Source organism: Tympanuchus pallidicinctus, unplaced genomic scaffold (assembly GCF_026119805.1).
Source record: "Tympanuchus pallidicinctus isolate F22 unplaced genomic scaffold, pur_lepc_1.0 scaffold1, whole genome shotgun sequence".
NCBI lineage: Eukaryota > Metazoa > Chordata > Aves > Galliformes > Phasianidae > Tympanuchus > Tympanuchus pallidicinctus.
In genome coordinates this window covers 74,272,532-74,287,193 of record NW_026294618.1, presented here as the reverse complement: position 1 = coordinate 74,287,193, position 14,662 = coordinate 74,272,532, and the positions used below count along the sequence as shown (strand labels likewise).

At 39.4% G+C, this 14,662-nt stretch overlaps 1 protein-coding gene across 4 annotated transcripts in view; it reads left to right on the top strand.

The window, feature by feature from the left end:
* PLD5 (phospholipase D family member 5) overlaps positions 1 to 14,361 on the top strand; it is a 163,767-nt gene extending 149,406 nt beyond the window's left edge. For all 4 annotated transcript variants that reach the window (XM_052684977.1, XM_052684961.1, XM_052684970.1 and 1 more), the window contains 4 exons: positions 2,882 to 3,021; positions 4,971 to 5,136; positions 9,932 to 10,046; positions 12,035 to 14,361. In XM_052684977.1, the coding sequence (XP_052540937.1) occupies positions 2,882 to 3,021; positions 4,971 to 5,136; positions 9,932 to 10,046; positions 12,035 to 12,270 (657 nt within the window). In that variant the 3' untranslated portion in view covers positions 12,271 to 14,361. The remainder of the gene's footprint in view (positions 1 to 2,881; positions 3,022 to 4,970; positions 5,137 to 9,931; positions 10,047 to 12,034) is intronic.
* The last annotated feature ends 301 nt before the right edge of the window (positions 14,362 to 14,662 follow it).

Sequence of the window (14,662 nt, the reverse complement as noted above, 5' to 3'; positions counted from 1 at the left end):
CAGAAAGTTCAGGTGCCCAAGATTTTCAGACTTTTACAGTCATTGGAGAGACAGAGAGCTGTTCTGGAGTGAAACAAGTGAAAATCTGAAGTGCCTAAGGCAACCAGAACTAACAGTCTTCTGAGGAGACATATACTTCTCTTGATTCTGGACAGGACTGGCTCAAATGAAGAGAATGACTTTAAGACAGCTGAGGAGCTGCAAAATGAATTCTACATGAAGTAGTTGCTGTTATTAAAATTATCTGTTATTATAAATTATAAGAATTATCCCACTCTCTTCTTACCAATTTGTAAGAAACTAAGAAATGCTGCTAGAAGCCTTTCGCATTGGGGGCACACAGTCATGTGGCAAAGGCCGTCCCTAAGCGGACCATTAATTCTAGACAAAGACAAGCGGAGAAAGCTCTTACAAAAACTATTCTTCTGCAGCTTGCAGAACATGCAGTTGTTCCCTGTGATCTGCATTCTCCTTTTCTGTGGACAAAAAGGCCCTCATCTTGGAATTCCACTTCATGAAACAAACAGGAAGGAGCTACAGTAATCAGAAGCTTAGATCAATAAGTCCAACTCTGGGAGCTACCTGAATTTGTAGTCACAGCCCGTTTGGTTACTAGCTTATCTATCGTAAGAAAAATAACTTTTCTCCTACGTCAGCAGGCTGCAAAGCAGATCTGAATTTAACTGAGCTACTTCCACATACACTGTTCTGATATATTGTTCTGGTGCAATAGCAAAAGTCTGCTCACAAGCTGTTAAAATGTTTAGATCTGAATTTGCTCCCATGTAATCTCTTACATGCTCCCATGTATCTCTTTTACATAAGAGCCCTCTGGGGCAAGGAGAGCAAAGCAAGGACCTTCTTTATGACACTCACTGTCTATCACCAACAGGTCACCCACTTTGAAATGGTCAGAGGCCTCGCTGGTATGAAGGGAGATGATGGCCATCACACTGCAGTTAGGAACCACTTCTTCATTAGAAGAATGGGTATCCCCATTTCAGTGTAGTGCTTGTCTCTGTGCTTCCTTTCTCTAGGAAGATATAGTTGAGAATAAGAGTTATACAATTGTTTTGTTTTAATCTACAAAGTTTGCTCAGTATGGTGAGGAAATTCTATCAATAGATTCAGTTCTTTCTTCCAGAAAACACGACTTTTCAATAAATTTCTCACCTACTAAAAAAATCCTCAAAAATCTGGCAGCTGGTTATCGGCATGCCTATCTGAAAGGCTGCCCTGGAGTTGTGTGGGTTTGGAGGAACCAAGTGTTACTACCTTGGCTACTCCTAAACTACCAACAAGAACAGCCTGTAAGAGGCTGGGAGCTCACTTCCTCATCGCTGCCCTTCTCATGGGGCCTGCTTGTGCTTGGTGCAGTGCTTGCTGTCTTGACAAAGTACTATCCAGTACTGAGGAAAGCACTAAAATACCCACGATGACCAGAGTCAGCCATACCGAAAGGTACCAAGTGTAAGGGTAAAAAAAAAAAAAAAAGGGTATTTAAAATGATTGTTACAGGCAGAACAGAGGTTTTTCTTTGAAGCATCTTTGACTTCCTAGTCTTTGTAATGAAGGCATCTGACAATGACAATGTGTAGCAATTCCTTTGTTGTTCTGTGTGACTTACAAGTTTTCTGCAAGAAGATATTGAGCATAAGAACAGTGTAACAGCCTCCTTAAATTTCAGATGATATAAATTATGTTTAACAAATTCATTTTACACCTTTTCTTGAGTCTAGACTTATTCCTTGAAAACTTATTTCACTTTCAACCTTTATGCTATATAAAACAACAAGCATAACACTAAGTCACTGAACTTTCCTTCTTATAGTCAGGAGTCATTGCTGTAATGTTTCTTAGCAACATGATCATCTTCCAGACTGGTTTTAAAAACACAGGCTCGGTTTGGTTTTCTTAGTTTTCAAGAATGCATCTGGAATACTGGTCTTACAATTTTGCTACTATTAATTTTCTAACATTTTCCTAACTTCTTTATTTGTAAGAAGCCTTTTCACACCAATCAGTGACTAAGGCACTACTGTCACTGTACACAGACAGGGAGGGGGAAAAAAACAGCACCCCTAAAGAAAAAATAGACATATAGCCTTGATGCAAGCCGAGCAGAAAACAAAGGAGATGGCACAGCAGCAGGAAAGCAGTGCACTGGCAGAACCAGCAGTGCAGGAACTGGCACTTGCTCTAATTCTACAAATGCCTTTAGCAACCCCTGCTCTCAGGTGCCATGAACAGGTGGCTCCACCTCTTCTCTGCTGGGCAGAAGAGCAGTAGGCCCTGGCCTGTGCTGCAGGTGGGTGACTCTAGCAGGCTGTCACCTTCTGCATCCCCACACACAGACCAGAAAAGCTGAAATCTGGGCTTACTACTTACCAGCTCAGTACCAGGTAAAATCTGAAGCCAGATTTTAAAGATAAGCTTCTTGCAAAACTGCAGCATCTCCCTGCAACAGTGATCGAGTAAATGGTAACTGTATGGTCATGTAAACATGAGTAACAGACTACCTTCTGGTAGTAAGTGATAGATTAGGTTCACAGATTTTACTCTATCTAACAGTAACCAGTCCTGGGACTCCACAACAGATTTATCTGAAATGTAACACCTTCAGCCAGAGCTTCAGAGAGGACAGTTTTCAAGCTTGTGATGTCTACATTTTACCCAGCTGTATCTACCTGATATTTTCAAGGAAAAAAATAAGCCTTGAGAATTACTCTGATGTTTCAGTATTCCGGCAGGACGGGTAAAGTTAACAGTCTCTACTGAAATTCAGAATATTGCTCATTACCTTAAGACATATGAAGGGAGAAGAAAAGAATCTGTCCTTCTATTCTATTTTAAATGCAATATTTGAATTTTGCCTTCACAGAATTCACCTAAACTCTTCTGCCCAAAGGACAGAGTCCTGGATATTGAAGCTATATACAATGTTATCGATGATGCCAAACAGTTTGTATACATAGCTGTCATGGACTACTTGCCGATCGTCATTGACACAAATGCTAAACGGTGAGTGTCCATGTGCAGGGCTAGCATGCTATCACGATGCCATAAGGTCTGCTGGAGATAATGACCCCACAGGAGATTAGTTGCTATGTGGACCAATTTCTTGGGGCCCAATTCTGCTCTTATTGAAATCAGTGAGAGTTCTGCCATTGACTTAAATGGGAGCAGAATTGGGACCTAAGAAGACATTTCCAGTTCAGGGTCCTAAGCCTTGGATCTGCCTATCAAAGGGGCTCAGAAGTTGTCTAGTCAGACCATCTGCAAGTGACTGAGACCCAGGAGTACAAGAACCTCCACATCCACGAATCCTGTTCCTTACACTGTTATATCCACTGCTTTGATACCGTAACCACACAGCTATTCAGCAGGAGAGAGAGAGAATATATGTGCACGCAGAAGAGAGACAATGCGCTGTGAGTTCTCATGAAGCATGGGAGATGTCACAGTTTTACTGAAATACACAGATACATTAAAGGTCTTCCCAAATTCAGCGCAGATCACATTTTAAGTTGTATCATAACTGATAGGCTGAGAAATGCTAAAAACAAAATCAAATCATTTTTAAACACAGTTTGTGTAAACTGTTAAAAAGTACCTGTCATCCAAAACTGCAGCCACAATTTTAGAAAATCATTACACTCAGAAAGCAAGCATCCAGCGGTCCCTCAGTAACAGTTCCTATGAATGGAGCATCTCGTTAAGCTTGCTGTTCTACCCATGCACTTTGATTGCCATTAGGCCAAATGTGCTTTTTTCCAGTTTTGCATGAAGACATGAAAAAAAAAAAGAAAAAAGAAAAAAAAAAAGGTTTGGCTAATATTCTGTGTAAATCTAGAAGAGGGTTTTTCAGATAAACTCATTACACATAGCTTCTCTTACAATGATGGAATCCTGAGTACTGCAAGCTGCAGGAACCTCAGTCTCACATCATCCATCCACCTGATCTCTCCTTAGATTGGAAAGGGTCTATGTATGCAGAACTGCTGCAGTGTTGCATGTGATGTTACCATCTGTATTCCTCCCTTCTTTGTTCTCGTGCCTAAATAACTCAGAATTCCTTTGGATTCAGGGAGATCCAAGAAAGTCACCTGCGTGAATTTTGCAACATTTTCTTTAGAGCAGTATGGCTTTGCATTCAAGGCCACAGCTTCCCTACCTGTTCAGCTTCCATTTTTTTATTTTTATTTTCCAGCATTACAGAGATCAGATTTCATTAGGTTGAATGTCGACACTGCTAGAACAAAAGTGTATTCTCTTTGTCTAATTTTCCCTGTCTTGACCTGCTTTCACCTTGGGAACACAAATCTAGAACTAATGACAACAAGTATCTCTCACCAGCTGTGAGGATAGCACCATGGAGGCCACTATCCTGTTCACGGCAGAAATTATCAGGAAAAAGCAGCATCCTCCTTTAACAATCCATCTCCTTCCACTATTAAAGGATGTAGACACCATGCACAGCAGCAGCTCTCCTTTTCAAAGCATGAATTTAACACAAGGTCTCTGTTCCTCTCCATATATAAGACAGAGGAGAAGGGAGAGCATGGCAGAGATTTCACTGTCCCTGTTCCCTTACACCTGCAACTAGCAGAAAATCTTTCCTGCTCCTCTGTGTAGGCTAGGTAAGCAGCACCCTCTAGCTGTAGCTGCTTCTACTGGTTCTCCTACTACTCTCACTACAGGCAGTGACACAAGAGCAACCGGCGCAGCTATGAGCAAACACAGCTCAACCATCCCCACCTGCAATGCTCCGTGCCCTGGCAGGGCAGATTGACATGGCAGGATGCTGGCTGATCTTCCCAGCGAGAACTCTTGCAGATGAGAGCAGCGCTCCTTACACAGGAAATTAAATTCATATGTGTTTAGTTTTCCCTGTAATGTCTTCTACTCTTGCCTGCCTAAAAATCCTTTTTTTCAGAGTTATGTGAATATCCTGTATTCTTTCTCCACAGATACTGGCCATTTCTAGATGGGAAGATAAGAGAAGCATTAGTTTTACGAAGTATTAAAGTACGACTCCTCATAAGTTTCTCAAGAGACACAGATCCTCTTACTTTCAACTTTGTTTCATCTCTCAAAGCTATCTGCACTGAAGTTCCAAGCTGTAGTTTGAAAGTTGTAAGTATAAATGGTATTCTTTCTTTTAATCCTATATATTCCCCCCCACCCTGTCCTGAAAAAAATGAAGAAATTTCACAACTGAGAAGTGGTCTCCATCAGTAGCATAGCCTTTGAACACCATTAAAGAACAAGGGAAATGGATGAGGGCTGCTCTGAAAGTAATGCCTCCTATGTTACTATGTTGGCCCACAGCATCAGAGGCAGACGGGTGGAGGTACTGCAGCAGATGCTGAACCTTCCCACCGCTCTTCCATTACATGTTGTAGCTGTGTGGCAGATGGCAGCAGAGGAGCACTGTGACACAATGGCATCTGACACGGAAAAGCATATGAAGGAAGGGTGCAGGATTCAATTCCTCCATGCAGAAAAAATGGCATCCACTGACGTTTATTAATGCTTGCTGAATGTTGATGGAGATCAGAAAGTGAGGTGGTGGGTGGTGCTTTCCAGCAATGACAGAACATCTTGAAACAGCAGAACACCTCCACTGGTGCAGATTTTTACACGTGCAGCACACAGGCTCTTGTTCATCACTGCAAAAATGCACAGCTAAGCTAACGGTGGTGACTGTGTTAAAGAAGTGTTTTGTAGATGAGAATGTTTTATCAATTGGTGTTACTGTGCTCTTTGTGCCTGTTGTAGTTCCCATGGAAATAAGTAATAGACATTACTTTTGGAGCAGCCTGCATAATAATAGTAAACTAAATTTACTTCTAGTAGTAACAGACACTGAAATTAAGAGAGATAAATAGAATGATGCCAAAAGGCAGTCTGTGTGGGGGACAGCTTGCATAAAACACTGCATCTGGTCTTTCACAGCAAAGCTAACCAAGGCAACTGGAGCCTTAAGGCTGGTAAATGCGACAGCACAAATGTCTTTTAGTCTGGATTTGTGCAACCTTACTGCTTAGGCACCTGCTTAGGCACCTGCTTTTTGTTTATTAAGTACAAAATACAAGAAAAAATAATGAGTGCCCAGAGAAGGTATGGGTGTCCCATCCACGGAGGTGCTCAAGGCCAGGCTGAATGGGGCCCTGGGCAGCCCAAGCTGGTGGGGGGCAGCCTTGCCCACAGCATGGGGTTGGGTGGGCTTTGTTCTGTGACTCTATGAATTGCAGAAAAAAAAGAAGTACTGTTTGTGTTTCGCATGTTATGTGGGATCTATTGTATGTATCTAAAAATGGACATTTTTGCTATAAAAGGCACTGTTACTTCTTATGTGAGAAGCAGCATAAAGTGTATTCTGAAGACCAACAAAACAAAAGCAAATGACATTGCTTAAGCCACTTCTATTTTGATTAACTTCTAACTTGTTCCATCTTTAAGCATGAAAATTCTATGTATGTTTTCTTGAAGTGGCACCAAATGCTGTACATACTTGTACCTATTTCCATCTACTCAGAATAGGTAAAATCTTTAGCACAGAATTTATTCTGGAAAGAGCTGAATGATTGGGGGGAGGGGGGGAGGGAAGATTCCTAGACAACTCTTCTAGTTAGATATCCTAGCCAGAGTATCTGTAGTTAAAACAGAAATATAACAATCTCCAAAAAAAGCTCCAGGCACAGCACAGCTCAGTTACCTCTGCACTGTGCATCAGATATGCTGCACTGTTTAAGTCCCTGCCTTGACGACAACAAAAGAAAAACTAGTTGGTGTGAGTAATAACCTAGGGCTCAGAGTTTGCTGGCAACCATCTGATTTTAGCTGAACTGTACCTCAGGCTTCACCACGACACGTATCTGATTCACAAAACATGAGAGATGAGCACTGTTTTTCTTAAAATGTATATCCTTTGTATTCATCTGTTCTAGCCAGGATCAAAGTGTAATAACGTGTGTGCATGGGGAGAGGGAACACAAAACTCTACAAAAGCTGTCATATGCAGACATGTACAATATAGGCTTATACAGAAGAATGCTGCAATTTTAAGAGAAACTTCCATTACAAACTGATTGAAAATGTACTTAAATCGCTAGCTAATGCTAATGCCTTAACAGTATTCTGATCAAAATCATACCCTCCCATCTTCTGTTCTCTTGGAAATAGCATAGCTGAGTCCTACACAAAGTGCATTTAGGAACTTCTTCCCATTAACTTCTGCTTCCTGTGGTACGCCTTGACTTGTTTTTTAATTCTTCTGGAAAGAGCAGCAAAGCCTGGGGGGTTCCACCAGGGTGCCCATGGCTTGGCTTGCTACAGCTGCACAGCACTCTGCATTTTTTTGCCAAAGGCAGCAACCCAAGGTACTCGGTCACCTTGGAGCAGGCAGCACAGACGTAATTTTTCCATTAGAGAGGAACCTCCTGGCTTCCTGTGGCCGCTGACCAGACTAGTGCAAGTTTTGGTACAAATGCAGTTAAAAACCAGGGCTCTGCAAACCTGCTGTGTGTAACAGTGCCTTGAGCAAGAAGAAGAAGCAGTCATTTTGCAGTCTGATGGGGACATCAGAAAGGCAGCAGACTGCAAGACAATTTCCCTGTTGCAAACACTGAATTTCAACAGCATTCTCTGACTAGAAACAACTTTTTCTCTTGCCACAACACTTCCTGACACTGCTTTGAGTGTGTAACCTCAATGCACATACTGTGGAGGAAAAAAAAAAAAAGACTGGGAAGAATTCATGAGGAAGAAGCTTTGCTTAGGGACAAAAAAGGAGCACATCGCCAAACACCAAGGTATGCTGCCACCAAACTGCTCTCCTTCAGGCACCTCTGTCCCGCTCCCCGCATTGTACCAAATGTGATTGTGAAAGCAAAGCTCAAAGTCCAGGTGAAGATTCACTGGTGCGCCTCTTTGACCTGTCATTAAGTGCTGTACTTAAGTTTTGCACGTTCGGCATTCTAAGTGCATCCTACAACACAAGAATGCATGCTCTAACTCTCAAAGAAGCTTTAGAAGAGACCAAGCACTGCTGGTTACCATGCTGAACACATGCAGGTACATGCTTCTGAAGGGCCCACTAAAAGTAACTAGATGCGATAGTAGAGAACTGGAGCCTAGAAAGGAGAGATGTAGAGTAGCATACAGATCTACGGCACCAACTGCCTGCTAAGGTAAGGGGCAGGAAAAAACAGAACCTTTCACTGATTTTCCAGAAACATCAAAATAGAGCTGCCCTGTGAGTCAAAAAAATATCGTGCATTAACTATGAAACTTTTACTCCTAAGCACCAATTTTATTTTAAAGTTTCAAATTCCTAAAGTAAAGATGGAAACAAATGAAATCCTAGCAAAAGGTGTTGTTGTTAACACAGTTTTTCTGCTGAAGGTAGGCTAAGAGAATGTTAATCTGAGCTACTTAATGCTGGTGATGGTTTGCTTGCTTAGCTAAGGCAAATTTCTGTAGTGTTTGTGAGCACAGAGGCAGCTCCCTACTGGTATCTGTACTGATAAGGAATGAGTTGTCAGCTGTTGCCAGAGAGCACGTTATATATTCAGTCATCCTATCTTTTCCTGCCTGAAGCTGAAATTTTCTAACAGCACATACAAACAGGAAACTAGCATACAAACTCTCAGTTTGAATTGAACCTATAGTTGAACCTATCTCAGTTTGACAATTCTAAGCTTGTATGATGATTGTGCTTGGCTATTTTAGTGCAAGATCTGTAATTTTTCTGTTAAGTATCATAACCTAGGGAAGAGAGCTTGTCACGTTTCAGTGCCTGGCATTGAAAACTTCACCCACGCACAATTTCTAGACTAGTTCCTACAAATGCAGCAGTTTGCTTTATCTTCCAAATCACTGGGAAAAGTTAATGCAAGTACACTTGAAGGATACCTTATGGCTGCTATCTCTGTTCCTGTTTTGTTCTGCAAAGAAAGCCCTGTTCTTCTGGCTTTATCCAGAAATATGAGGTATTTCAGAATGATTCAGATCCATCTCCACTTGCTAAGTACACACTTTCTGTTGTGGGTGCATCCTTGTGTAGGGATTCCTCAGGCAATCAGAGCAGAGGCAACAGCAGCAGTACAGCTGGTTACTTTCATCAGTAATATATTGTGAATTACATTTCTTTTGAGGTTCTACACCATCACCTCAAAGTTTCCAAGTCATGCAGTAAATATTTGATTTCTACTTCACTGTATTATTTCCCATTTCTATTTTTGGAATCTGTGCCTAGCTATTAGCTTCCTTCATAAAACAAGCAAAACATGGTATTGTACTGGAAATCTCATTTTTGTCTGGCACTAAACCAAGTAAGGAAAGCATACAGCTCCTCAAAACAAATCAGATGATCACTCTCTGGGTAAAAAAGATGTGCTTTTCTCTTGTCTGGAAAATTTTTATCTTTTCATGACTTTTCATGAAGTGTTTCTGAGATCTGCAGGTCTCCTTCTGGAAACTATGCAACATCTAAGGTAAAGATGTGAATTCAACTTGCTGGCATACCCGTATGCGTATCCCTGAAGCAATCTTCAAATGCCAGGATTCCTTGATGAAAAGGGAAATGAGCTCAAGTTTCTGGCTCTCATTATGCAGAAGACAAAAATTTTGCATTGCTTTTTTTGCTGTTTATTTCAAAGCCATTATTATGCAGCATTTTATCACATCTAATCTGCAGTAGCCATCTACTTTGTATGCTTCACAATGCAAAGGAATACTAAGTATCACAGTGAGAATTCAGTATGTAATACAATGTGCAGTGTTCTATTAAAGCTAATGCTTGCCTGTGAACTTGAGCTGCTCTACAGCACAAACTTGTTTTCAATAAAGAGTAGAAGAGTACATATTTTGTTTTAATCCATGACAGAATGGTTCCTATTAACCTTAACTTTTTCTTTTATGGCAGAAATTCTTTGACCTCGAGGAAGAGGGTGCGTGCTTTCTCAAAGATCAGAAGAACACTTCCCTTCCAAAACTAAACCGTAACAAATACATGGTGACTGATGGAGCTGCGTACATTGGTAAGTTACCATCTCTCCAGCAATTCTAACTTGCAGCCATCAAGCTTGAAATAACACTCATTTATAAGTGAGGAATCTACAGCTGATTTACTCATTAATTAAATTACTGGTCTAATTTCTGAATGAAGATAGCTTTGAGTTTCTTATTTAAAACCTCTTAAATTTCGTTTTTCCCCTGAATCAGTTTCTCAAAAGTAGCATGATGTTTTCAGATTTTAAAATACAGACAGAAAATACAAATACAATATAATTCATGAAATAGGCATAAATATGACTAACATACTGTTTCCACAATGCAACAAAGGTGGACTGCTCTTCATTTCCCACATCGCAGAATCATAGAGTGCTTTGGGCTGGAAGGGACCTTTAAGGTCACTTAGTTCCAGCCTCCTGCCATATGCAGGGACACCTACCTCAGACCAGGCTGCTCAAAGCCCCATCCAGCCTGGCCATAAACACCTTCTGGAGCACCCACAATCCCTCCTGGCAACTGCTCCAGTGTCTCACTGCCCTCACAGTAAAGAATTTCTTTCTAATATCTAGTCTAAATCTACTTTCTAAATCTACTAAATCTACTTAGTCTTTCAGTTTTAAACCATTTCCCCCTGTCCTGTTGCTACCTGCCCTTATAAAAAGTTCCTCCCTTGCTTTCCTGTAGGTCCCTTTCAGATACTGGAAGGCTATTATAATACACTATGATACATCATTACTAAACTGATAGTCAATTCTACTAAATACTCTACAAACAGCTGTCATCCTCCCTTCTGACATCTTCTTATTCTTAACTATACTGACATCTCAGACATTCTCTTTGTTTTCATCATTAGATACACGTCTAATTGGTATTTTGGGCTGAAGGTACACTTAAATATTAAGTTTCTGCACGACACCTAGAAAATTTCACTATCAAATGCTCACTGAATGCATGACAGTAAAACTGATAGAGGTGTGCTTGAGCTGCAGAATCAAAAACAGCTACTGAATTAAAAAGTAACAAGATTTCTGAACGGTATGCACTGATGCACACTTAATGTGCACACACATCCCTCTCAATCTATCCAAATCTTACTTTTCACTTCAAACAGCTGAGCTTTCCCCTCCCAAATATTGTATGAGCTTCTTACTCATCTTTTTTACTCCATTTTAAATTCTCTCCAATACCAAGTAAAATCTCAGTGCCTTGTAGCATGGGTTCTAAGCCTTTTGTTGGGATTTTGTTTTCTGTTTGTCTTTTCCATATCTGCATTTTCATGGCTACAGATAGATAGATAGATAGATACATGCATACACGCACATGGATTTACAGACAAAGAAATATACAACTAAATCTGTGCCACAGTGATGCTAATGACCTGATATATCCTCTCCTTGAAAGCACAGGAAGAAGGATTCCTCACAATGAGGTGTCAATTTTCCATTCTTGACAACTTCAGAATTCTTAACATTTCCTATTGAAGCAGCTAAAATAACTCCCAAAGAAAGGATGCAAGTTTCTCAGATACCTCAGAACTTTGTATGTGCATGTTTAGGCAAGACTTTTTTAAAATATGGCATCTAATAACAGCATTTCTCTCCAAAATACTCCATGCACTCTAAATGTAGATCTTAAGGATTTATGGGTTCTAGTGAAATAGTTGGATTATCTGCTTTCCATTAATGCAGCTACTCCCTCTGCTGTCACTAAGATCTGTGATACTCTGTAAAGTTACCTTAGACTTTGACAAAGGTGGTAAGAACTGGAATAAAACATAAAATCCTGTTTTAGTTTTCTGAATTAGTCGTCAGTGGGGATGCTTTGGTTCACCATTATGGAGCAACCACTACCTATCACATCAGCTTGCTTGTAAGACCCAAAAATATTTTCATGCTTGGCACTGAGAAGGTTGATGACAAACACACACACACAGAGTATATAAAAAGCAAGAGCAAATGAGTTTTGAATAAGTAACTTGTTCTCACTTGTTGTGTATTCCTGCCTTTACTCGTAGGTAATTTTGATTGGGTAGGAAATGCTTTTACGCAGAACGCTGGAGCAGGCCTCGTTATCAACCAAGCAGACGCGGGGAACAGCACGAGCATCATAAAGCAACTCAAGGCTGTTTTTGAAAGAGACTGGTATTCACATTATGCCAAAAGTTTACAACCAACAAAAATGCCAAACTGTTTTAATCACAAACTCAGTAAAGCAACATCAAATAAGACTGCCATGAGCAATGTGAACTAGAGAGACTATTTTACTGTTTAGTATGGCGATGAAGAATTACACTGGGGTGTAGCCCTCTTTCATATTTACAGACAAAAGACTTCAGCAAAAAAAAAAAAAAAAAAGTTTGGTTCGGGGGGTGATTGTTTTTAGGAAAAAGCACACTTATATAAAAACTGTCTAAAATATATTCTCTATTGATTTGGGACTTTCAAGGTTTGTTACTTCTGACACTGAATGTCATTTCTGCTTCCATGTTAATTTTTATGTTCCTCGTTTGAACTTAACAGAAACAGAAGAATTGACTCATACTGTTTTAAGAATTCCCCTAATTGCCATCCAGGCTAGACAAACCTTTGGCAGAACTGAGATCCTGGCTATGAAATGGCATTCTAAGATCAGTTACTATTGATGTACAAGTAGTGGTAGGTTTACTATATTAGAAAAGATAGCAGAGTAAGGATATATTCACTATTTAAACAATTCCCTCTAAATAAACATCCAGTCATACAAGTTTTTCCTAGTTTTCAGCATTTAGTGTGAGCATCACTCCTGTGTGTTTTCTAAATAGCCTTAAATTACATTTGAGTTCTGTAACTGGTAATTTATTCATCTCTAAGGGGACAAGGGTTTTGAGGGATTAAGGTTGACCCAATCAAATTTATTAGAATCCCTGGAACCTCTCAGTTAAATCTTAATTTTCAATAGTATAACATAGATTCCTTTCAACATAACTGCTATTTATAATTACAATAGTATATAACAATGTAAATCTCTTTAGTAAAAGCAAAGATCGAGGATTGATTTTTCTTGCAATCTCAAGAAAAAATTTTAATATTCATCAAGTGCAGGCCAGCAGTTGCTTGCTGAATCATTTTCAGACAACTTTATGTATACTTTTTTTTTTTTTAGTTAGGATAGTAAAAGGTTCTGCAAAAAATGCAAGAATTGTTTAATTTCATACTTCTTTTTCCCCTTCACATCAATAAAAAACATGTGAAATGTTTTTTTTTTTTTTTTAATGTCATCCATATATTTAGAAATATCAGTCTAAAAGAAATGTGATGCTTTCATTTAGGCCCCAGTTTCAGCTGGCATTAATGGTGTCCTTCTACAACCATGACTCAGCTGCACTAAGATGCAACTGTTCTGCAAAAGTGTGAATTTGCTCTTTAAAAAAAAAGGTATTAATGTCCAACAAGAGAATTTTCTCCAGCCCCATAATAGCTTAGTTTCTTAATGAAAACCCCTATCCTCTGCTGAAGGAATCCAGCTGCAAAAGCAAACTGCATTCTTCATTTTGTTGAAAATGTACTGTATTCAAAATGCAGACTGTTCTTACCATGCTGAAGGTTACAGAAGGGACTATCTGAAAGCTGTGGGTTAACTGAAAAGAAATGTCTCAGAGGATTACTTTCACCTTAAGAACAAGTTAATTAAAAAGACACCCTGACTCAGAATGCAGGTTTCATTTACAAGCTTTGAAGAAAAAAAAAAAAAAAAGTTTTATCTTGAAGTAAGCACAGTTTTTGAATCTGCACCTTTTTAGATTTTCCTAATGCCATTTTCTGACAGTTGCCCACTGGAGAGAAACACACCATGAAACTAGTTGTGACTGACATGCTTCTCATAAGCACGGTTTGTTTTGCCATTTCCCAGCTGTACATCATCTTACTGAAAATCATTCTATTAGTTGTCACTTTTACAGAAAAAACTGTGCAGAGCTCTAATGCTCAAGAACATTTTGTAACATTCACATAAACCGTGCAATTTATTAGCCTTCACATATACAGAGAAGAGCATATATCCTGACATTTATTTAAGAAACAAAGAAAAGTAATCTGAAGAGAGAAAAGTTACTTGAGTTGCTTTGAAGGAAGTCTTTGCAAAGAAAAACTTTCATATTTTCCTTCTTCCGTATATAACTTCAGCATATGTATAGCAGGCATGGTACAGATCCCCAGCACTTAATTAACAGTGTTTTTTCTATTATTATTAAATAAAGATTAGTCCAGATTCATCTCTGGTGAAACTCTTACCACTCAGCTAAGTTATATCACCAATGAAATTTGTCTTCTGAGTCAATGGGGGACAAAAAATTAAAAAAAAAAATAATAATAATAATAACATTTTTAAAAACAGGTTGCAATACTTGCAAATTTTCTGAGAGATTGAGAATAAGTCCCCATGGATGGGTGATCTTAAAGCTCAAGGTAAATTTAATACTGGGTCTTCAGAAAAAGGGAAAAGAAAACCTACATAGAACCCCTTCTCCCCCCTGTCCAGAGCTGGTAGCTGTAGCTCCTTATGGCAATAATATTCAAGAAGAATTAATGTAGTATTTTCTCCCTCACATTATGTATACTAACAATGTCTTAAGTTTCTGAAATGGCGTTTTGTACACGTAATGAAG